The sequence below is a fragment of the Heterocephalus glaber genome, unplaced genomic scaffold (genome assembly GCF_053883595.1).
Source record: "Heterocephalus glaber isolate CG9 unplaced genomic scaffold, H.glaber_assembly_v1.0 deba00000676, whole genome shotgun sequence".
Taxonomy (NCBI): domain Eukaryota; kingdom Metazoa; phylum Chordata; class Mammalia; order Rodentia; family Bathyergidae; genus Heterocephalus; species Heterocephalus glaber.
The window spans coordinates 21,572,909-21,599,019 of record NW_028258156.1 but is presented as its reverse complement, the minus strand read 5'-3'; the positions used below and the strand labels follow the sequence as shown (position 1 = coordinate 21,599,019).

General features: G+C 39.2%; 1 protein-coding gene across 1 annotated transcript in view; it reads left to right on the top strand.

Moving 5' to 3' along the window:
• The window catches only part of LOC101703428 (tRNA-dihydrouridine(20a/20b) synthase [NAD(P)+]-like), a 65,727-nt gene extending 48,361 nt beyond the window's left edge, over positions 1 to 17,366 (top strand). The window contains exons 12-13 of the mRNA XM_087206503.1: positions 11,426 to 11,526; positions 16,149 to 17,366. Of these exons, the coding sequence (XP_087062629.1) occupies positions 11,426 to 11,526; positions 16,149 to 16,184 (137 nt within the window). The 3' untranslated portion in view covers positions 16,185 to 17,366. The remainder of the gene's footprint in view (positions 1 to 11,425; positions 11,527 to 16,148) is intronic.
• Positions 17,367 to 26,111: the final 8,745 nt, after the last annotated feature.

Sequence of the window (26,111 nt, the reverse complement as noted above, 5' to 3'; positions counted from 1 at the left end):
GTCTACTGTTGAACTCTGGCAAATGGCATTTGAGGATTAGACGGAGAAGACTCATCAGAGGTTTCATCTGGTCACTGTTCCACCTCTGGCCCTTTAATCCTTAGTCATTTAATTAGTAGTGACAATTTCCTGGATAGCAAGAGAATACTTATTTTCAGTGTGTATAAGTATTACTAAGCTTTAGTGATGGTCTGGAAGATATTTACAGTACAAAGTGCTTTATGCAACTTTAAGTGAGAGGAAAATTCTCTTCTAAGATTTTACTCTTTAAAAGACATTTTGAAATTGCCAGAAAGAGTAGAGTATATGAAAGGTGCATGGTTGGCAGGAGTCGGTAGGAGCTGGAGGAGGCTGGGGTATATGACGAAGCTGAAGGTTGGGAAGTAAACACCACTGCTCCTGGTTGTGCCCCTTCCCTTCCCTGGACTAATTCCACCACTTGGGGTTTCCTGCAAAGCAAGCTTGACAGTACTTTTCTTCGTTTCCTTTCTCTCTGTCCTGTTTCACTTAATCGGTGACAAGATACTGCTGTCAAGGTCAGAATTTACTTCCCCAACATATGTAAAAATTTGTATTCCAAGTCTTCTTACATAGGCCACATCCAAGAGGACTGCACAGTAAAGAGATTTCAACAATAGGTAGTCTTGGCTCAGTTCTGGTTTTGAACGTTTAGTCATATCTGACCATGAATAGCTATGGTGCCAGCCACTGTAAAGGGTACCATAATGAATTTATCATTGTCTCAGTCTTAAGGGACGTCTGGTGAGAAAAGTAGACAGATTCGTTGATGTTCCCTTATCCTCTCTCCTCCCTTCCTCCATCTTTAGATCCCTTCACATTTACAAAAGATTATATACAAAAGATCTATCTTCCTTATTCCTATTATCCACCTTTTTTTTTTTTTGCTCTTTATTTATACTTTGGGTTTTTCCTATAAGAGAAGTGATATTTAAGTTTGCATGTCTGATTTATTTCACGTAACATTATGGTCTCTGGGTAGATAAAGAAAATGTGGTATTTATACCCAGTGCAGTACTACTGTGCCAAAGGGATAAGGGGTAAATTTGAGTCTCTTGGAGGAAAATGGATGCACTTGGAGACCACAGTTATTTTCTTGGATACATTACTTAGCAACCTAGGATTTATGAAATTCTCACATATTTATTGATGTTTACTTGATCAGCAGTACATACAGCAGAGCTTACTTTATTATCAGTTTCCTAGCCTAGAGTACCAATAATCATATGCATATCAGCATGCCATAAGTCCTTGTCTTTTCTAAAAGCTGAAAGCACTTCACTTGTGGCCCTCATTCACCAACTCCAGAAGGTAAGATGATTGAGAAATACACAAAAAGAAAGGGAGAACATCCTTTGTTTTTTCCATGAAAACAGATGGGACTATATTTGGCATTATTCATTTATGGTTGTTCTGTAGTGTATTGTTTTCTATGGTTTTGTTTCCATTCCAAAACTGTCTGACACTTCTCACCAAGCTAGCAGTCAGCTAAATCACTTCCCAGTTTAATTTCTCCACCATTAATTTGGCCTCTTCGTGTCACCTCTAGACCAGTTTTTTAGCAGCTCAATCCTGCCTCTGCGGTTTCAAATTCTGTGTTGGCTCCTGTCTTTATAGCTCTTCACGTTGGAAAATCAGTCCTTTGTGATCTGGCCCCACATTTATCTGCAGCCTTGACCAATTTAAAGCTTAAGTGCTATGCACTTTGAGCGAATATGGAGCAGATGATTTAAGAAATTATACATGCGAGCTGGCCATGGTGGCATAAAATATCAGAGCTTGTAACCATAATGTTTAATTATCTTTCACCTGCAGGTCGGGATGTCCTTCCTCCTTCACTTTTCTGAGCACAAGCATAGGTAGCTCCAATGTTGCCACCCCTAGGTGGCAGTCTGAACCCCTCCCCTTGTAAGCTGATAGAGTTATCTTCCTTCTGTGCCCTTTTATTCCTATATAGTTATCATTTTGTCTTTCTTTTTTTTTTGGTACCGGGGATCGAACTCGGGTCCTTCCGCTTGAGAGGCAGGCGTAGGAACCACTGAGCTAAATCCCCGGCCCCTCTTTTTGTCTTTCTTACTAGATTGTAAGTGCCCTATAGATGAAGGCCACATGTAAGACATTTATATTTCCCCAGCATTCACCTAATGTTTCAGGCCTGGCACATAACTGATACTAATTAATCTCAGTCCTTGATTTTGCTGCCCTCTCTTCCATCCTTACCCAATTTAGATTCCATGATCCATCATAGTTATGTTTTTAACAAACTACTTGGGACCCTTGACTTACGAACTCAGTTGGTTCCCGAGGGCTGGTTGTAAGTCAGTGCAGCTGAGATCTGGATGTTTACCTGGGTACACATTATAGATATCAAGAGGCAGATGAATCTTTCATTAACCGAGTCAATCCAAGTTGTTCATGTGTCAGGCCAGTTGTAACGTGAGGGTCCACTGTATCTTCTTTCTTTCTTTCCCCACTTCTCTTCTTTTCCTGCCATTCCTTAAAAAAGACCCAACTGCTTTAAATAAATGGTCATTAAATTCAGACGCACCCTGCACCCTGCTTGACAATCCTGTTGCACTTCTCTGAAATCTTCTCTTTTTCACTTTCAAGAATTATTTTAGATCTCTCACATCAACTTCAAAATTCCAAATCCACCCCGCTTCACTGGGCACAAAGAACTACTCAGAAAAAAAGTTTTACCTTTTCACCACCAAAACTACCATCCCTCCCTCTTTCCCCTAACAACTGGGCTTGAGCCTTCTGCCTGTCATCCTTGGGTTACACAGAATCAAGTTTCAGGCTTTACTTTGGCGTTTTGGATCCCAATTCCACTGTCCTTCTGAAGAACTTTGTTTCTGTAGTTATCCCTTCGCTTCTTATCATATGATAGTGCCTTCTTCTCCCTAAAAACAACAAAAGTAAAATACCTCCCACATCCCATTTTCCTTTCCAGTTACTGCCCCCTTTCTCTGCTGCACTTCCTAGCAAAGTTTCTTCCCTTCTTTTAACTCTTCATTTCAAACGTACAAAAAAGGACGCAAGAATAATGGAAAGCAGTTTCCCCTCTATCACTCAGTTCACCAAATGATAACATTTTAATTTGCCTTATCTTTTTCTTTCATTCTCTTCCTATTTACATAGTTTCCAAATGGTGATTTTCTAGTTTCTTCTGTATCTTCCTGTATTTGTTAGCTGCCATTCTGTTGTAAGGAGGAGCTTCTCCTGTTCCCCTAGTTGTCTGTTTACTGTACTCAGTGGTTACAGTTCATTACGAGTGTTGTATTTTATTGTTCAAGCTGACTCAGATTATCCTATAAACACTTTCTGCTATAATCAGGTGTCCAGTGTGCTTGTACTTTTCTCCTCCCAGTTCTTGTATCGGTCTTTTTTCCAATGAGCCTGGGCTGCTTTAAGTGGAGAATGGCACTTAAAAACCAAGACCTGGACTCTAGGTGTGCTCCTTGCTACTGGAGTGTCATCACTTCAGGGTGCTTGAAGAAGACCAAACTGATACTCGGTTCATTTTCATCTCTGTAGAGAAACTTCCCACTAAGAAGTCTAGTAAGTTTGTATAGTCAGTCTCTACCCGTTCACCCGATTTTACCTTTCTGCATTGACATCACTACCACTGTTAGTTGATTGGCCTCTTGTGTCTTCTTAACCCACCAGAAAATGAGAGCAAAGACTGTAGCTATCCTTTCGATGTATTCTAAGAGTCTAGAAAAATGCCAGACACACAGTGGAACTCCATAAGTTGTTGAACAGATCCATGAAGGGGTTTTCTGGGCATAAGCGTAGTTTTTGTCTTTGTGACAGCTTCCTCTTTTGTGCTGATGAGGAGTAGAAACCTTTGGTATGTCCTCGGGGACTTTTAGCGATGAGTGTCCAGGATAAGAATTACCTTCCTCAGGTTCTTGATGAAACCGTAAAGGTTTGCCATTGCCATTACGGCCTTAGTTTTCTCAGTCCACAATTTATTTAAATTTCCTGAGTTTTCACTTAATTTTTTTTTTCTATTCCAAGATCTCATTGAGAATACCACATTACATTTAGTAGTAATGTTCCCCTTAGGCTGCACTGGCTTTAATAGTTTCTTAGGTTTTTTGTTTTTTTTTTTCCAGACCTTGACAGTTTTTAAAAGCACTGATCATGGCTTTTGTAGATTGTGCTTATACTGGGATTTATCTAATATTTTCCTCATGATTTTACCAGGCTATGTGGGCTTTGAGAAGGCCACAGGGTAAAGTACCATTTTTCATCACATTATCTCAAGAGTGCATACTATTAGCATGAGTTATTACTGCTTTGTTGGTTGGTTGGTTGGTTGGTTGGTTGGTTGGTTGGTTTTGAAACAAGGTCTCACTGTGTAGCTGGAGCTAGCCTTGAACTCACAGCAATCCTATTGCCACCACACCCAGCTTATGATTTATTACTCTTGATGTTGACCTTGAGCACCTGCCTGGAATAGTGTTTTTCAAGTTTCTGTACTCTAAAATTACTTTCCCCTTCTCCAGACTGTAATCTTTGGAAGGAAGTCACTGTTCACAGCCTACACTTAATAGGGAATTATACTCTACCTTTCTGAAAGCAGACCATCTACATAAGTTATCTGGAATTATTCTGCACACATGTCTATTCACCATTCAATTATCTCTATACGAACTCGTGAGTTATACTTTGGATTGTAATTTCATGACACTTCATTTCAGCACTCAAGTTGCCCTGCTCTGGCCATTGGGGCCTCTTTTAGTTGGATCTTGTGTCCCTTTGACATGTCCCCACTATTTTGGATTCTTTATTTTTGTTCTTGGAAGACTTCCTTACTTTTTTGGTACTGTCAAGATACTCCAGGCCTATCGGGCATATTTTCCACCCTATTCTTAACTTCAGTGTTTTGGCTTTTTTTTTAACCAAACTGAATTGTAAGATACTATTTCTTTATATCTTATTTTTAATTCTGGAATAGCCTATTTGTAACATGAGTATATTTTTTATTGAAGTATTTCAATAAAGGTTTGTTTGCTCGGTGGTTCTCAGCTATCCTGAATATTTTGTTTGATTGAAGGTACACTTGTTTTTATCTTGTTGCAACCAAGATTCTCATCAGGTGACTGAAGTAGCGCCTCATATTGTTCAACTGACATTTCTCATTGTTAAGAGATAAACTGGCCTCACAAATGTGAATTTTTCAGATCCTTACAGCTACATTTTCATGTACCTATTCTTTCCTCCAAGGAACATATTTTAGGTACCTACCATGTGGTAGGCAGTGTAATGGATGCTCAGACAGAGAGACATGACACAGTTCTTGTTCTTGAAATAGTCCCCACAGGAAGGTAAGCTTGAGGTGCATGAGAAGCCCACACTGCAGAGCAAGGACAATTCCTTAATCCGTACTTTCAAGGGGACAGAATGAGTGAGACAGGGAGTTAACTGGGGATAGACCAGTGTTCTAACAAAATAAGCAGCATGTAACTGAAAGAGTGTGGTGCTCTGGAGGTACTGCAAGGAGCTCAATGCAGCTGGATCACACATTAGGTAGAAGCAATGGATGCCTGTGTGCAGCAGGCCTAGGAACAATCATGAAGGGCCTCATCTGTCGTGTTTGTGGAGGCACTGTTGGGGATTTGAAGGATGTCAACACTGTGAAAAATGAATTAGAGTAACCACTTCAGTGAGGAATCCATTCAGTAATCTAGTTAGAGATGCGAATGGTCACAGGGATGGAGTAGAATGGATTGGAGAGATCTGAAGGAAATAGAATCCACAGACTTGTCAAGATAGGGATATGAGGTTAAGATGGAGTAGGTGATCAGTGAAATGATGAATAAAATATAGACCTTACCAGGCCAGGGATTTAGCTTAGTGGCGCCACGGCTGCCTTGCAAGCACAAGGTTCTGACTTCAATCCCCAGTACCTGGGGAAAAAAAATATGTGTGTGTGTGTGTGTGTGTGTATACACACACACACACACACACACACACCCTAACTACATGGACCCTGACAGTACTGGCATGTATGAAAATATATTTAATGAAAGCCATAATTTATGGTCCCTGCTGAAGTTTGTGTGTCTGCTTTCCAAGTACCTCGGAAGCATTACTGTAGATTAATAGTCCAATAGTTGATCTCTGGCAAAGTGATAGTACATCTGAGGATTAAATACTGCATAGTTCCAGTGCATTACACTCTCAGGTTCCCCAGAAGAGAACCAAATAAACTGGAAAGAAACACCAGACTTAGGGAAAAATTTCCAGTAAAATGTTTTCGTCTAGATCAGTCTTTGCAACTACTGTATAATAGCCCAACTTTTTCATGCCAGAGCCTCTAATATTTTTCTCTCCCATTTCCTGGAAGGGCTTAGCTGGTAGTGTCTCTTATCTCTGGTAGAAATCGCAGTGATACAATATGTTTACACAGTACATTGGTCTTACTAGCTCCTCCCACTGTGCAAATAGTTCCACGAATATAAGTTTGGCATTTGAAAAGACCACAAATACTTTTGACCCACTTATATTTTGTAAAAACAGTTTGCCTTACTGTGTGTCACTGGAACATTGACTGGTTATTTCTTTATCAGTAAATAACGCCTGTGTTTTAAGAAAGTCTTAAGGGACTAGGACATAACCTTGCCTCTAATTCAATCTGGCCAGTATCCTCATGAACTGTCTCAGCATTTTTATAATGCTACTGACAAGTAATAGCAACCCATTTTTGCAGATAAGAATGTTGAAATAACATAACAACTTAGATATATCAGCTCAGACCTCCTTATTCAGTAATGTTTCTCCCATATATACTGCTTCCAAAATAATATGGCTCAAAATCAAACAAGCATATTCACGTGTCAGATGACAAGTTTACATAATCCCTTAGTTATAGACACAGCTTCAGAAGGAGCTGGAAGGCATCCAAACACAGTAATATAATCTTTGTAAAATGAGAGATAAAGAACTAGGAAATAGTCCAAGAGGCTTTTAGATGATAACAACCTTCATAATCATTAAGCTTATTGATACCTACTGAGATACAAAACAGAATAAGAAGCAATTCATTTCTAGGCTTGATAAGTGGCAGAGAAACAGGATTTTCCTGCTATGTTTTGTTACAGCTTCATGTCAGTAATAATCACAAGAAACTACTAGATAGGCTGTACAAGTGGTTCCCTAGTTTTGTTTTGTTTTTTAATAAAAAACAAATGAATTAATGTCTTGAGGTGGATTAAAATTTCTAAGTAATTTGTTCATATCAGAAATTTAAGTATAAATCACTTTAACATTATGACCAACCCCTGTTAAGTACGCGCTCCTGGCTTAGTTTGTCAGGCTGATTCTAACAAAGAACACCCAATAGCTTATAAACAACATAAATTTCTTTCTTGCAGTTCTTGGATCTGGGAAATTCAAGATTCGGGACACTGGCAGATTCAGTGTCTGTTGGTGCCCATTTCCTCGTTCATAAACGGTGGTTTCTCACTATTCTTGCAAAATGGAAGTGGAAAGACTGCTCTGTGGAGCCTCATTTATTAGGGCACTGATCTCATTCATGAGGGCTACCCCATCATGACCTAATCTCCCCAGCCCTACTTCCTCATACCATTTACACTGGTGACTAAGTCTCAACATAATGAATATTAGGGGAAGACAGACCTTCAGACTATAAGAACCACCATTGTAAGCTAATCAGGCATTATTAGTTTGTAGTACCTGCTTTCCTTTTTATATACCAGCAATGTAGGCTCTAAAGTACTTTTAGTAAGTCCTGAAGATAGCATTAACTGAGCTTCATATTTTCAAGTGACCCCTAGAAAATGCATTTGTGGTAGAACGCAAATTGAAAACAAATGTATAACTCTTTCATGGTATGGCTTTGGTTCCAAGGAAATCTATCTGCCGCCTAAATATCTCTCTTCATGCTAACTTATACCTTTGCCAAGTAATACCACATTAAATTTGTCAACATCAGCCTTTAATACATAATTTAGAATAATGGATATATAGAAGGAAAATGGAGGATATTATAAACTGTGCTGTTCACTGTAGCTCGCGATATGTGTTAATTTGAATCGAACTTTAACAAAAATAAAATGTACAGTGTAGTTCCTTCATTGTACTAGCCACATTGAAAGTGCACAGTAACAGCCCCCTGTAGCTGGTGGCTACCATATTGATAAGACAGATGTAATATAACACAGAAAGTTTTGACAACAGTCCAGGAGGTACTCACAGGTACAGAAAGCACTTTGGTTGATAATGGCTTATATACTTATATTAAGATGCCCATATGATGGCTTCTCAAAAAGAAAAGCAGCCAGATTATTCATAAATAAAACATTTCATTTCATCATGCTAACATAAGTTACTTTTACATTTATAAATCCAGTTTTTTTCCCTAAAAGTACAACCCTAAAAGATTCACAAATGCAGAACTTCCAAAGGCCACATATGCAGAATTAAATGTAGAACTAATTCAGGATTCCCATATTTTGGAAAAATAATTTTTAAAACCACAATTTTTTTCCTTTTGTTTTATGCTTTATTTATATATTGAGGTGGGTTTTTTTTAAGTAACAGAAACCATGCAGTATTTAAGCTTGTGTCTCATTTTTTTCACTTAACATTATGATATCAAGATGCATCCATTTTCCTACAAATGACTCAAGTTTATCCTTCTTTATGGCAGAGTATATATACTCCATTGTGTATGTACCACATTTTCTTTATCCATTCATTTGTTGGTGGACATATAGGGTATTTCCCAGGTTTAGCTATTATGAATTGTGCTGCTATAAACATGGGTATGGATGTATCACTGTAATATGATGTCTTTAACTGTTTTGGAAAGATACCTAGAAGGGGACTAGCTGGGTCAAATGGAATCTCTAGTTTTAGTTTTTTAGGGAATCTTCATACTGATTTCCATAGTGGTTGTATTAGTTTACACTCTCACCAACAATGAAAATGTGTCCTTTTTTTCCCCACAGCCTCACCAGCATTTGTTATTGGTTGATTGCTTGATGACAGCCATTCTTTCTGGAGTGAGATGGAATCTCAGTGTTCTTTTAATTTTCATTTCTTGAAAGGCCAGTGATGTTGAACATTTTTTCATGTGTTTATTGGCCATTTGTACTTCTTCATTTGAGAAGTGTCTGTTCATTTCAGATGCCCATTTTTTATTGGATCTTTAAATTTGGAGGGGGTCCTAATTTTTTTTTACTTGTATATGTACTCTGGATGTTAGTCCCTTGTCAAAGGAGTAGCTGACAAAAATGTTTTCCCATTCTGTATGTTGTTTCTTCACTCTGTAGGTGGTTTCCTTTGCTGTACAGAAGTTTTTTAATTTGATGTGATCCTGTTTTGTGATTGTTGGCATTATTTCTTGTGCAACCTGGGTTTTATTCAGGAAGTCTTTGCCTACACCTGTGTCTTTAAGTGTTTTACCCATTTTGTCTTCTAGTAGATTGCTTCTGTTCTAATGTTTAAATCTTTGAACTATTTTTATTTTACTTTAGTACATGGGGAGAGATCTAAATCTAGGTTCAATCTTCAGCATGTGGATAGCCCATTTTCACAGCACCATTTGTTCAAGAAGCTATCTTTCCCCCTCCAATGAAAGGATTTGAACCCGTTGTGAAAAATAACATAGCTGAGTGTGCCTGAAATTAGCATATTTTCCATTCTGTTCCATTGATCCACAAGTCTGTTTTTTTGCCAGTACCATGCTGTTTTTATACGGATAGCTTTGTAGTTTAACTTGAAGTCTGGGATCATGATACCCCCTGCCTTGCCTTTTGCCCAGAAAAAGCAATATTTAAGAGAAATTTTTCAGGCATGATGACTTTGTTTATCCCATACTGGGTTACTCTTCTGTCCCACGTGTGTTTTTCATTAGCATCTTCTCCACAATGTGTTGTCATTTTTTAAATTTCTGTCTAAGGACATGAATCTGTTTGTATTATGACTGTAGTTCCTTGGTAGCAAAGGTCAACATATAACCCTTTGTGTGTCATTATCTTGGGATGAAACCTCTAAGTGTCAGTCGTATACTCCCATGCTTTCAACTTTGTGCACAAAGTGATTGTTCTAACAGGAATATAATCATCTGTCCCTTAGGAAAAATGATAAAATAATTTGTCTTTCTATGGCTTTTTTCTGGTAGCTCTTCTATTAGCCTGACTCCTAGCAGAGCCAGAGAAGATTTAGGATGAGCCTGAAACATCTCATGGGAGAAAGTAAAAAAACACTACAAAATTTTTTTAAAGAATAACCAGTAGAGCTAGGAGCCAGCCTAAAGTTCTTTCAAAATCTGGGAAAATTTGAGCATCAAAATACTTAAATAGATAATGAATTATCATTGAAAAATTAGGAACCTTAGAGTCCATAATGATGAATGACAGAGAAGCAGATGGACAGTCAGCTAGATGGAGAAGAGAGGAAGTCTTCTGTACAGTAGAATGCTGGCTGATCAATATGACTAGCACAGTAAAGGTGGAAAATCAGCACTTTACAACTGTTATGGTTGAGATTGGTTTGGGGAAGAATTATCCATAGATGCTAAATAGAAGGGAGATGTTTTGTCAGGGAGCAGGATGATTGCATAGTATAAATTACCTTCCTTTGTACTGTTACTTTGGTTACCAGGTGGGAAAATGTAACTATAAAATAGAAAAAACAGTGAGAGGCAAAGGATCTTTGAATGTGATTGGCTTCTGAATGCCCATGGGAGCATCAGACGTCACCTGTCATACTCATATGTGAGTGGGCCACATGACCTGAATTTCATCACGAGGAACATCAAACAAAACCAAAATGAACAATTTTCTGTTTTAAAAGTGGCCTTAAAAATGTCAGTGTCACAAAAAATGGGGAGGTGTGGGGTGGGCCAAGATTAGAGAACTATCCCACTTAAAGGAAACTAAAGAGAATGCAACAACAAAATGCAGTGTACGATCCAGGGCTGTGTCGTTGAGTAGAAGTGAAAAACATGTTAAAAGGGAGATAATTCGTATAATCACCCAAACTGGAATATGGAGAGTAGATGAAATTAAATGCATTATGTTGATATTGAGCCTCCTAAGGTCTATAACTGTGCTATGATTGTATTAGAGAATGGCTTGTTCTTAAGAAATACAAAGTGCATTGTTTTGGTTTTGGCTTTGGTACCGGGAATTGAACTCAGGGCCTTGTGCTTGCCAGGCAGGTGCTGTGCTGCTGAGCTCCATTCCCAGTCCTCATAGTGCAGTATTAAAGAGTGAGCGGACATTATGCCTGCAATGTATTCTCAGATGATTCAAGAAAATAGTTGTGTGTAGAAAAGACAGTATCGTATAGGAGCTCTGTTAAGTCTTGGAACTTTTCTGTCAGTTTGAAACTTTTTAAAAATAAAATTCTATCTGACGTTTTCTAGCCCTTTCTAAGGCACAAAGTGATGTGATGACAATGAAGATGCAGTCAGAGAGACTTTCAAAAGAATATGATCGACTCTTGAAAGAACACTCAGAGCTTCAGGTGGGTGCCTAGCGCTTTACGGATCTAGATTTTTTAAAAAATATTAATTACTTGAGTAAGTTATGTGGGTTACTTGCCCTTCCCAATTCCAGATGATGTACTTAATCCAGGCTTTGTTAAATGTTTAAGGAATCCAAGTTTACCTAGAGGATGAAGATTAGGACATTACAGGAAAATACAATAGGCTAACTTACAGCTTTCCACTTTGGGTGAAGTCTTAACAAAAGCACTGATCTGAAAAAGTGGCAATACTGAAAAAGAGACTGGTTCTAGAAAATTTTAAGTTTTTCTGATTAGAATATTAGCTACTAGTCATAGCAAAATGAGGCCAAAAATTGATGTTCTGCATCACAGTATTGTGTGAGGCGTCACACTTCTGTTGTCTCAGTGTTTCAGATATCTTAGGACAAAAGACTATAGCATTCAAATATGTGACTTATCTCCAAAGTTGATTTGAAAGATAGAAATGGGAAATAAGGGCCAGGGATTTAGCACAGTGGTTCCGCTGCCTGCCTCGCAAGCGCAAGGTCCCAAGTTCAATCCCCGGTACCAAAAAACAGAAAGAAAGAAATGGGAGATAAATGTCAGATCTGGGTATGAGGTTTTCTTTCTGTGCCCCTCTATTTCAGTGAGAGTCAGTTCTAAACATTCATCCATGCCTAATTTACCTTTCCCTCCTCTCTTCACCAGCCAGCCACTAACCTGAATTGATTTCTCAGCCACGTTTTGATCATTAGTGGGAGAAAATTGTGGCTAGATAGGCCATTCCAGAGGGCTGCTGACATGTGGCAAATAGGCACTGTACTCCTGACTTTGGAGTCAGATAGGACTGAAATGCACATCCCTGACCTCATACTAACTTTGATCTTAAGAGGTTATTTCATCCTTCTAGATTTACTTTCTTCATCTATAAAATTAGAGTAACAGGGGATTTAGCTCAGTGGTTTTGCCACCTGCTGCACAAGCTCAAGGACCTGAGTTCGATCCCCAATACTAAAATTAGAGTAACAATGCCTGGTTCATTGGTTTGTTGGGAAAATAAATTAGAAATGTATTATCAGCACTGTCCCATGTTATAGTAATATTGCTATTATCGTAATTATCATCATCATCATCAGTACCACTTCTGTGGAATTTTTTACTGGAAGAATGACCAGCCACTTCAGCCTTAGGTTAACTAGTCAAGAAGCATCCCCAAACACATTTGTAAAATGGTTTTCCTAGTTGGTTTGCATGTTTGATTTAACTCGTGGTCTTTGACAATAGCAAGCAAAAAATAGGGCAGCCTTGGGATGGATGGATACCCTGTGTGCTCCATTCCCCAGACACTGAGGGCTTTGTTCGCATGATCTGGAGGAGGTAGGTAGATTTTTAGCAAGACCGACCCTTCCGCATATCTAGAGTTCCTAAAATCTCTGACCTCCTCAGGGCATGATAGGAATTACTCCGTGATAGGTGCAAGATCCACCATGGGAAGTACAGAAGTCACTTTATACTGAGCAGCTCACCTAGGTACTTTTTTCCTCCTGGTTCTGAGGTCAGGGTGTACTCAGCTAGGATTGAGTATCCATACAGGTGGACTTTGCCAGGGTGTTGGAAATGGTTAGAACCCAAGGAAAGGAAAACTAGGAATATACCCTCAATTTCTTATGGCCAGTGTGCACTGCTTAATGTCTCTATTGTGGTAATAACTAATCTGTAAAAGCTAAAGGTCACTCTCAGGAGCCCTGAAGGATATGTAACAGTAAGATTCCTCGACTCATTTCCCCACCCCACCCCCTAGAAAGCCACCTCCAACTTGGAGAGTTCACATTCTTGGCAAAGGATGTAGAAAGGTTTTATGAGTAATTCCTTCCTTAAAAAAAAAAATTGTTATACCTGTTTCTTTGGGAAAGGACCCCATCCCAGATATACTAAGTGCCATGCTGAGTTGGCTGTAATTGGATAGCACATTTAGGCCTTGAACTAATTTCTACTTGCATCCCACTCTTGAAATATCTAATAGGCGACATTTACTGAGTGTACACTTTGGACAAAGCACTTGGCTAACTGATTCATATATGCTGTCAGGTTTACTTCCTATGAGAATTCAATAAATTAGAAGATTTTAATGTCCCTAGTTTGTGGGCTTGGGAATTGAGAACCAGAGATGTTCTGTAATTTACCCAGAGTCACTGAACTAGGAAGTGGTAGCGTTGAAACTTGGCGTTCAAAGTCAGGAAGTCCTTCTCCAGAACCTCCATCATTAAGCATGTTCTTTAGCCTGTGCTGGTCAGGACTGTGTGTTCTTAGAACCATTGTCTACCCTCCACTGTTCCATTCCGTGTCGCAAGGAGGGAGTTGTGTTGCCCAGGATCCCTTACATCTGACTTCTGGGCAGATTTAGCCCAAAGGAAGGAAGGAAAACAGGAGCAAAAAGTAGGAAACAAAGCAGGAGCAGAGAGAGAGTCAGGGATTTCACCTACTCTCTCTCTAGGTACTATCTCCTTTGTGGTTCCACATCCTTCCTCTGCAGTCCCAATTCCCACAGAGCAGCATCTACCTACTGGCCCTAACTCCTGGGCTCTGTCCCTCCAGCCCTAAAGTGGTGGTGTTTTTCTGCTGCTGCTAATCCCTTGTGGTACCTTTACCACTGTGTCTGGTGGGTCTCCTCTCTCATTACCTATAAAAACCAATTCCCTGTAATAAATATCTCAGGTTGAAGGGCTGAAAAGCCTCAGCTCCTATAACCCTGAGCTCAATGATTTGACATTCATGTACCTTGACTACTTCATTACTTGAATGAGAATTATAATACACTGTGAACATCACATCACATCCAATAAAGCACTTGAAATACTTTTAATCAAGAAAAGGTCTGTGTAGCCATAAGGTGCATTCAACTATGTCTTGATTAGTTACATTTTTTTTCCATCCACTTACCCAACTCCCAATTGTCCAGTGTAAGAATCTGAAATTTAGATATAATTTAGACCATTTTCTTACACATGTCTCCTGAATTTTAATGTTCACCTTCAGAAAAAGCAAAAGGTAGCTATAAACTATCCATAGTGAAAAGCTAAATCAGAGGCCAGGGATGTAGCTCAGTGGTGCAGCCGCCTGCCTCGAAAGCTCAAGGTCCTGAGTTTGATCCCGGTACCAAAAACGGAAAAGCTAAATTATTTGGCCTCATGAATTTTACTTCTGTTGTCAACCTTAGTAATAGTATATAAAACTTTCATATTATAAAAAATTGTTAAAACATTAGGAAAATAATTGAAAGGTAGGAAAGCTGGCTTCTCTTCTGTAATCAACCCTCACTTTGCATTTTTTAAATCTATGAGGATTTCCCCATCTGGTGTCCTTCCTGTTATGGGCACTAAATAAATATTAGAAAACAGTCCCTTCAAATCATGTAGCCTTTGCCTTTCCTTATTTGCCTTGGCTGTCTTCTAAAAAAGAAAAAGAACCGATGAAGAGATGTTGGCAGCACAAACGTGTCAGCATCTGCCAGTTCTTCAATTTGATTTTGGGAAATCACCCTTCACATTAGGGGCTGGTCCTTAATAACACTTCCATTAAAGTTTTCATTTTTACCTAAAGTGGTCTAATATGTATAAACATGTAAAAGTGTTATCATTCAGAATACCTTCTCTAATCCTGTCTTATTTGATGACCTAAAGTCAATGTTAAGTTGCTCTGAAAGCATTAATATTCACTCAGCCTGTACGACAGTTTGAACTTTCTGTGTACAATCAGTAATGCTCTGCAGTTCCATTTTATGAGATTTCTTTCTTGACGTTGACATTTACTTTCTTTCGTCAGGTGATCTCCTAAGATTAATTTCTATTTCATTTTCCTCCAGATTCAAACGCTGTATTATAGTCATCTTTATAACATGATCAGGAAAGTATAATTTGAGAAGCCAGTTCTAATTTGAGAAAGACCAAAAAATACTAAGCCATCCCAACACAGCTTTTCTTTTGTGGATTTTTTTTTTTCTTGCTTCCCTTTATTCTTTCCTTGCCAAAAAATCTTCGTTGGTTTTGCAGTAGGGGAGTTTTTGTCCTAACTAGCCCATGTTTGCAGTACATAATGATTCCATTCCTCTTGGGGAACTGGTTCGTGTACAGAACACACCTTCATTCTTTCTACGCCCCTTCCCCTTCCCTTCCTCCAGGTCTTGGTCTCAGTAGGGGAATTTAAATTATTTTGTTTTCCTGGAGTAATGCGTGACACAAAAGCCCAAGAGGTTAAAGTGTAGAGAAAATGAATTTATCAAGAGTGTAAACATGTCTCCTGTAATCATTTTTTCAAGCAAAACTCAAATTTTATAGTTTTTAAAATTTAAGACTTTGTCAGTCCGTTTTCACGTTTGATGCTTCTTAAAATTAATAACTATACATAGAAAAGAGAACGCTTTGTAAAAGTCCGTGAGGGGCCGGGGATTTAGCTCAGTGGTTCCGCCGCTGCCTGCCCTGCAAGCGCAAGGACCCGACTTCGAACCCCGGTAACGAAAATAAATAAATAAATACATACATACATACATACATACATACGTACATAAATAAATGTCCATGTATCAATGGATGTGTTTCTCTCTGTTGTTGATCCACTTATATGCCATATTTTTTTCCTTACAGAATCGTTTAGAAAAAGGCCATAAGAAAGGCCTGTGAACTTTATGAAAGAAGACTGGAACACATCGGGTCAAGATAAATTTGTTAGTTTGGCAGCCACAAGAAAATTTAAAATTCAGTTTAGAGAAGTGCACTATGACTGGCCAACAGTTTCTATTTTTAATGCCACACATAAGGTGTATAGTAATAATGCTGTCAAAATGTTTGATACTGTTTCAGATATATTATAAACTATATATTCTAGCTCTTTAAAAAACTATAAGCATGTTAAATTCCATATTTACATGTTGATAATAACATTGGTGTATGATGGCTATTTACAAATAAAAGAAAAAATTCATTGCCCAGTTACTTCCAAAATTAGTTTTTGAAAGTTGCATGAAACCATTAATAATAGCCTTCACACTTTTGATGGCTTTTCCTTAATACTATAATTGGATGAATATGCCAATGTGTTTGAAAGTAGGACTCAGTATCAGCAAATCTGTTTACAGGGAAATTAAATGAGGATAAATAATAAGAATTAGCCACTGTATATATAGAAAAGACTCAGAAGGAATAATGAAAACAAATCACCTTTTTTTTTTTTTTGAGTAACAGTACTACGGTTTACTGCAATAACAAGACAGCTGTATCGATAATTATATTTTTGTTACTGTGCTTCTGCACCTGTTGGACTGTTTTTTTTATTGACATTTGTGTTGGCACAACATATTTAGTAAGTATTCTACCTCTTCAGGTTCCTCTAGCAATAGAGTTGACATCTCTTCACATAGCTGTCACAGCACTGAACTGAGCTGATTTTGCAATGTGGAATTCGACTGAAAGAGTTACTATATAACATGTCCAAAAAGCAGTGTTTTCTCTGGATGTGACAGTTATACAAATCTTACTTCAAAGCATGCACACTGGTGTCACATAGTTTCTCTTGGATGTTTCTACATTCTGAACATTAAATACTATTTTTCCATTCAGTATTCATTTAGAGGTAATGATTATAATATTAATTTGATTTTGTTTGTTTCAGTGTTTAAACATGAAAATCCACTTCCTTGTCTCATAAAGACCGAAATATAAAAGAAAATAAAGTATAAGTAGAGTTTTTACTTTTTTACTCTTTGTTAAATACTGGGGCTTCTTTTGGAGGGGGGTGCTGTTTTGGGATTTTTTTGTTTGTTTGTTTGCTTTGTAATACTGGGGATTAAACCCAAAGAGTGCTGAGCTACGTCTCTAGCCCCTTTTATTTGTTCTTTTGAAACAAGGTCTTGCCAAGCTGCCCGGGCTGCCCTCAGACTTGCAGTCCTTCTGCTTCAGAGTCCCAAGTAGATAGGGCTACAGAGGTATCCCACCACGCCCTGCCTCATTGTCTAATATTTATTTCAATTTTAACTCCAGCTCATTGTATATTTAAGTTTTTTATTGGAGAGTGGATGAAATGAGCAATACATGATTTTATTTCAGAGAAAAGTCCGGAGTTACTGCTAGAAAACAGACATGATGGAGACATTTAACCAGAGTAAGAAATGGGAGTCGGACCATATGGGCTGACAGTACCATAAATAAACCAGAGAAGTAGGGGAGAGATGAACAAATGACGACTCAAAACATAGACTTAGATATACCAAATGAGAGCTCTCTGGGTAAATACAAGGAGAATGAGTATTCGGGGCCTTGGCTTATTCTACAGAACTCAAGCCCTATGCCAGGATAACATAGAGAAAGGGAAAAAGGCAGTTTTAGAACTGGCAGAACCAAAATCAGATCCTGCCTTCACCACTCGTCTAGCCATATGATCTTTAAAAGAAGCTACTCTGATTTTCTAGGGCTTCACTTTCTCATCTCCAAAATGGGAAAAATAAAATTTAAATAGGATTACAATAGAAACTAAGCTAACACAGTAATTCTCAATGTTGTTTAGGTTGTATAATTAGAAGAAAGCCTGGATACTCTTAGAAGAGGATAAAGAAGCAATTTAAAGCTCACATTTAGGGGATCTTAGACTTTCAACTCTTGCAGTTTTACAGATTTCTCTGGGCAATTTTTCCTAGGTAAACTGGAGAGAAGTTAACATTCAGGGTCAGGATTTCAGTCTAGAATTCAGATATCCTGGTTTCCTAGATACTACTGTAGTCTTCGATCACAAACTACCCATAATTTGCTAACCCTAAAATAATTGCAATAGAAAGCCAGGGTTTGAATGAGAGTCTGTTTCCCAAGCTATGTTTGACTGTTCTTCCTACTGCTCTTCTTACCAATGGTAGTGCGTAGCAAATCATGTTATATGGTTAAAGTGAAATAGGATAAGAAGCCAGGTAGGACTACAATGCATTGGCTGTATGTACAGAGCCCTAAGAGGGGAGAGAAGGTGACTTGTCCTAAGAAGAATGCAGGAGTGGGTGGCAAGGCTGGAGAGGAGATGGGAGCCTGGTGAGATCCTGGGGCTTCCTACCCTATTGTACTTTATTTATAACATGCTTTCTGAAACGATCCCGAGTATGTTTTGTTTTCGTCTCCTTCCCAGCGACAGCCTCCTTCCCGCACACAGTAAATCAGTGATTCTCAGCTGGGAATGGAAAGGGCGTCCTCAGGGAACATTTAGCCATACCTGGAGACATTTGTTTGTCACAGCTAGGATGCTGCTGGTGGACAGAGGCCAGGCATGCTGCTAACTCTGCTCTACAAGGCACATGATGACCTGAAATATCCGTAGTACAGAGCCTGAGCTATCCTGTAACAGATGCTTGCGGCAGAGATTACCAGTTTTCATCTCACAACATCCATCCTTTTATTTGTCCGATGTCATAAATGACCTGACTTTTGTATACAGCTGCTAAGCATAATGGCACTGCCGTGTCATTACACACAGGGGAAGGAGGAAAGTTATGAAGTGGTAACTTCCGTCTTTCTTCCTCTGTCTTGTTGCCTGAAACAGACACATGGCATGATCATGAAATTGAAACCAGGCAAAGTAGAACAAGACAGAAGGACGCTCTGCCCCTGTCAACACAGCACCACACCTGTCCTGAATTGCTCTCATGTCCAGTAGATTACACCAGATAGCATTAATATGTTGTCCCTCCTAACATCCTAGACACGCATAAAAAAATTAGACATTTCCTACATGGAATGGAACCATCAGCCTTTTTATCTTGCCTTTCATGTTAGGATGCTGATCAAAAAGTATAACCTCTGCTATCCGCATATGGATGTTTTATCAGCACCATGTATTGCGCTCCCGCAAGCTATGCATTTCACACCATAAGAGTTTACAAGAAAAGTAGACTGAGGCCTCCCCTCCCTTATCTTGGTGTGATGTAACACTATGAACACAAGCGCATTTAGCTGCATCACATTTAGGAAGGTAACACAAGTGCTTGACATGTAAACCGAGTAAGTTCGGAAGAACTTTCATTTCCTCCAGGGTGGTATTCTTGGTCATCAGCCTTCTTCCTAGATTTGAGCAAAGAATGTGTTTGAAGTTTTACCGCCCCCTCCAACCCAGGCCAAGCCACGTGTCTTCCTGGTTAAGCCACATTTCTCCAGAGTCTAACGCTCCTTCAGAAATCTGAATCACCACCTGTGGTAAAGAATTTCTGGCTCTTCGAAGGGCTACTAATTTCCTGGTGCACAAAGCCTCCTAGAGCACCACTTCTTAGCCAAAACTTCCTGGACTAACCCTCCACAGAGGTCTATTTGAAGAGGCTTTACTTTCTTTCTTGAAACAAAATATATAGTAAAAGAAAAGTAGAGATCTGAAGAAAAAAAAAATGCATTATCAGTTTAGTAAATTTTCTCACATATACACATACACAAACAGTTACAGAAATGAGGTCATGCTCAGTTTTGATACCTAGTGTTTTGTGACCTGATCCCTGCCCCATCAATAAATATTTTTCTGCAGTAAGCTTCTACAGCCTGCCTCTATCAGGTCAGAGAAACATCCCCCGAGGGGCCTGAGGGGCCAGGGGGTTTCCCAAGCATTTTTATGTCCACACATTCACAAGCTCCATGCTCCACTACCACCATGGAGAGTCAGGACCTAGGCAGCCAGTGCTGGCAGAGAGACTGCTGAAAGCACCCAGGACATGAGAGCAGAAAAGAGGGTTGAGACCCAGGGTCCTGTGACACTGTGTTTCTCTTACTCTTCTTGGTCACTTTTTCACAAGAATCTTTATGGCAAAAAGTACTCTGAACGTTGTAGGGCATAGTGGTTACATGGATAGACTGCATGGATTCAAATACCATCTCTATTACCCATTCTATTACCCCTCCTCTTCCTTCTTCTATACTAGGAAATAGAACCCAGTGGCTACTGAGGTATATCCCCATATCTTTTCTTTATTTTTACAAGACTAGGGATTGAACCCAAGTCCTTCCCACTGCGCTACATCTTCAGCCCTTTTTTAAAATTTATTTTGAGATGGTCTCACTAAGCCTCAAACTTGAGATGTTCCTGCCTCAGCCTCTCAAGTAGCTGGAACTACAGGCATGTGCCACCATCCCCAGCTGTCTTCATCTTTAAAGTGATTAAGACTACTTCATGGACTTGCTGAAAGGATTAAATGAGCTAATAGACATAAAGAACTCGTAACAGTTTCTGGTGGTAAGCTACTCCCAACATTATACAAAAAACAAGTGTCCAGTGGTAATTTGCTCCCAGTTTTTTAAAAAGATAATATGACAGAATTGTTGAATAGGACTTAAAAGTGGAAAACATTCTGGGGCTGGATAGTGGTGATGGTTGTACGATATGAGTGCATCTAACACCACTGGACTGATCACTTTGGAGGGTTAAGATCCTAAATTTTATTCTGTTTATTTTACCACAGAAACAGAAAAAGTGGGAGACCCCTAGTTTTATTTAATAAAAATCTCCTGTAGTGAGACTCATAGGTAGTTTGGGATGATTTTTCCTAACAACGATGGGCAACTGTTTGCTTGGCAGTACAATAAATGTTTATTTGGCTTCGATGTGGCTCAGTTCTAGTGCATCTAATTCTTTTCACATCACCCCTCCCATTTCCCATCTTCGGAGTACATCTTGTTGTTTTAAGATTATGGCAGGACTAGATACAATTTCAACCAACCCTCCTTAAAATACTAGTAAGTTCCCATTCCAGGCAGTGTTGTATTTTCCATCAAATCTCATTAGCAGATTTCCTGGTTTTGGTTGTTTTGTTAAACACATGAACTTTAACTACAACCATTTTTTCCTTTCCTAGTGATTAACAGTAACGATAGTAATGCGTGTACATACAATTGTTCATATATGTAATGTGTATAAATAATGTTTTTAGAAGGCAAAGGTGGGCAGATCTTGGGTTTGCGGAGGGAGGGGCTAGAGCAGATACATTTTGGGAAATCCTTTATAGAAAATTAATACAAAATTACCAAAACAAAATTATGTATGAATTTACTCAGAATAAGAACAACAAATTAAGGAAGCATTAGACATTTTGATCTTTCTGCTAAGATCTTGGGGCAATTTACCACCAATCCTTCCCAGCTGAAAGCGGGCTTCTGTTTTCTACTCTACAACTCTGATATTCAAAGGCACTTGTGCGCCCAGAGCCCTGAGCGTACGCTTTGTTGCCTCCTTGCAAACTTCTCTCTGGGAAAGAAACAGGAGAGCGAAGGTAATTCTCGCGCAGCAACCTCAAACTTTAAAGTAATACGAGCCACACTTTTTAAAATTATAGTGAATATATTCTTTTCTGTCAGTGGTCACATAATACTACCAGAAAACTTAGTGGTTCAAAACAACACATTTATTGTCTTACAATTCTAAAGGTCAGAACTCCGAAAGCAGCCTTATTGGGCCAAAGTCAGACTGTCAGCTGATCTCCTTCGGGAGGCTCGGGGAGAACCAGCTTCCTTCTGCAGCTTCTACAGGCTGCCCGCATTTGTGGCCCTTCCATCTTCTAGGCTGCCAATGGTTGCTCAGGTCTTCTCTAACATCGCAGCTGTCCGACCCTGCCTTCCCCTTCCACATTTAAGGACCCTTGTGATTTCTCTGGTGCGTGCAGATAACCCAAGATAATCTCCCTACCTTACAGTCAGCCTTTTTTTTTTCCTTTGGCCACTTTACATTTACATACAGATTCTAAGAACTAGAGTTATGTGTTTGGGAGGCCATTTTTCTGTTTTCTTTTTTTTTTGGTACCAGGGGTCCAACTCGGGACCTTGCGCTTGCGAGGCAGGCAGTGGCACTACTGAGCAGGCCATTTTTCTGTCTACCACAATGAGTCAATTCTTCGAAGGCTACATACTTTCTTAAGACCATTTTTTTAACTTTCGTCTTCATGTCTTTTCAAATTAATTTGTAAGTGATATGCAAACAACTTATACATACGAATGGAAGCCATGTTTTGATGCATGTAACACTAATGTTTAAACTAGGTTAGACACACTTACCTCAAACATTTATCATTCCTTTATGGTAAAATTTTTCAAAATCCTTTCTTCTAGCATTTTGAAAACACAAAATACTTTTTGCAGTCTTATTCCCATTGCTTTCACTTGGTTCTTGATTTGTGGAATTTTCATTTAGCTGGACAATGGGCGAAGGGAGAAAGTCCTCGCGGTTCACATTGACCAGAGTCTGCTGCCTGTGGATTTTCCTCATGGAGGCAACTGCTCTCTGAAATTAGAAACTATCACATATGGGATTTTTCACCTAAAGAAAGCAGAATTGCAATAGGATGACTGATTGTAAACTTCTATTTTCTTCTAAACTGCACCAAAACTACAGGGAAAGCTTTTTGTTCTTTTGTTTTGATGTACTGGGGAATGAAACCCAGGAGCACTCTACCACTGAGACATCCAGCCCTTTTTGGTTTTTTATTTGAAAGCAGAGCCTCCCTGAGTTGCCCAGGTTGGCCTCAAATTTGCAGTCCTCCTGACTCAGCCTCCTCAGTAGCTGGGATTATAGGCGTGCACTACTGCACCCACCCAAGAATTTTTTTTTTCTCTTTTGTAGTGGTCAGGATTGAATCCAGAGCCTTCGCACTGAATGACATCCCCAGCTCTTTTTTATTTTATAATTTTTTGAGACAGCATCTCACTAAGTTGCTATACTGCCCAGGCTGGCTGGATTTGAAGTTACGATCCTCCTGCCTCTACATCCCAGAGTGTTGGGGCTACAGGCGTGCATCACTGCACCCCACTAGATCTTTTTTTTTTCAGCATAAACTAACAGAATAAAGTGAACATGAGAAGCAACAGCACCAACTTTGTGGAAACTGCATAGGAGATGAACAAGAGGTACTGATGAAAAATTCAATTATGTTACCTCTTGGAAAAAGCCAAGAATCGGGTCTGTTTAAGCCACCAAATAATCAAGGCTCAGGCATCGCTGGCACTATTACTCCTGAAAAAGGGGGATTGGTTGAAAGATATGTGAGAAGAGTCTGAACCCAGATTCCCCTCTTTCTCCAGGCTGCTGGGTAGCTCCTCTCGCCAGCCCAAGCAAAAGGCAGTTTCATCTTTGAAGAAGCTAAGTACAGTTCTGATTTAATAAACAGAAAACAGGAGAGTTAAGTAAGTGATACACGCACACTAAATGCAGAAGTTCTTGTTCAATCCAGAATGACGGCAGCCAGCTCTCTGCTTCCAGGCAGAAGACCTGTTGAGCGTTTTCTCTGAGGGACTCTCAGACTTGAGAGGAAAGGCTCCACACACAGATGTGGACATCTGGAGTTCCCCAACCTCATCCCCGCCAGCTCCCCCTGCAGGAACGAGCCACACTGGCTCATTTGGAGCTTCCAAGAAAGTGCTTGAGGCTGGCTTTTAAAGATGAGCAGGAATCAAGTGCAATGAGATATGTGATAATTCTGAAGAGCAACAACAAAAATTTTATACGCGGTGAAAATAGGGTGCAGGAAGAAGAAAACTCTCAATGTCTTAAGAGAGCCAATGGATTACTTCACTGTACTCATAAAGTCGGGATGAGAAATCACTTTTAAAATGTTTTTCTGAAAATAAAAGAGATAATTCTTAGGAGAAAAACAAAGGAGGGCATACTACATCTTCAGCATGATGTTCAAAAGTAGACTGTCTTAATTTGTTTGCTCAGCCATAGTAAAATACCTGAGACTGCATAATTTGTAAAAAAAAAAAAAATTAAAAATGATGCACAGCAAAAGAGAAGACCAACAGAGTGAAGGGACAAGCCACAGAATGGGAAAACATTTTTACAGCTACTCCTCAGACAAAGGACTAATATCTAGAATATATAAAGAACTCAAAAAAAATTAGGACCCCCAGATTGAAAGACAGTCCAAAAATGGGCATCTGAAATGCACGGATGCTTTTCAGATAAAGTAGAAAGAGCAAATAAATATATGAAAAAATGACCAGCATCACTGGTCATTTGTGAAATGCAAATTAATATGACACTGAGATTCCCTCTAACTCCAGAAAGAATGGACATCATCAAAAAATCAATACCAAATGATGGCAAGGCTGTGGGGAAAAAGGAAACCCTCTCCATTGTTGGTGGGAGTGTGAATTGGTACAACCACTGTGGAGATCAGTGTGGAGAGTCCTCAAAAAACTAAAACTAGATGCTCCATTTGACCCAGCTATTCCCCTTCTGGTACCTTCCTGAAAGAGTTTAAAGCATCATACCATAGTGATATATGAATACCCATGTTTACAGCAGCACAGTTTATAATAGCTAAATCTTGTTAACACCTCATATTTTTTATATACAATGGACCACTACTCAGCCATAAAGAAGGATAAACTTGAGACATTTTTAGGTAAACAGATGCACCTTGAGACAGTCATGTTAAGTGACATAAATCAGACACACAAGTTTAAATATCACATTGTTTCTCTTGTGTGAGAGACCCAAAGGGTAGATAAGGAGCAAATTGGGAAGTACGAAGACCATGTTCAAGTGGGAAGGGGAGCAAAGGAGGAGGGGAAGGGGAAGAAAAGAAAGGGAAAAGAGATTAACAAGCAAAAAATGGAAGAAAAAAATGGAAGCAAAGTGTTTGTAAATGGCAAGAGGAAGAAGGGCTGACAGGGGGAAGGAAAATGGGAAAAAAACCCAATTAAGATATATTATGTACAGGTCCAAATTCCCTATGATGAATGTGATCATTATGTATGCCAAACACATACTATTAAAAAAATGTAATTCCTACTGTTCTGGAGACCAGGAAGTCCAAGATCAAGGTGGCAGCAGATTCACAGTCTGGTGAGGGCAGCTCTCTGCTCCTGTCATGGGGCCTTGATCCTGCATCCTCCAGAGGGGAGAAATTCTGTATCCTTGTGTGGCACAAGACAGAAGGATCAACTTGCTCCATGAAGCCCTTGAGAAAGGCATCTACTCCCATTCGTGAGGGAAGACCCTTCTTCCCCTAATCATTCCTTAAAGACTCCACTTCTGAAAATCACCACAATGGCCATTAAGTTTCATGGCTGAATATTGAAGGGAATACATTTAAACCATAGCACAGACACGTACCAGTGAACTGGGCTCAGAGAAGATTTGACAAGTGTACAGGTACACAAAGACTGAGTGGTCTGAGTTAGATCAATTTTCTCAAAAAGAGCTTCGGAAAATAGAAGACAGTAAAGGGATGCTTTCAAAATTCTGAGGAGAAAAACATTTCCTAATGTTACCAAAAAGCTGAGATCCTATCCCACAATGATGAAGAATGAAACCATGGCTGAAGGGCTCAGGGCACGAGCACATTTATTTAAATGCTATAAAGGCAAGAAAGTTAAAGATACAAAAGCAAGGAAGGCGAAGATATAAAGGCAAAGAAGTAAATCTCCCACTAGCTGGGAGGGAGTTCTGAGTAGGATACCCACAAGGACATTTTTTAGGTTTTTTAAGGGTTTTTAAGGGAAAGTGAGAGAAGGGGCCCAAGACTGTGATTTAGGTTTTGTAAGGGTTTTGAAAGGGAGCTTGGGCTGTTGTGTAACCAATATAATCTCTACCCAAAGGAGACT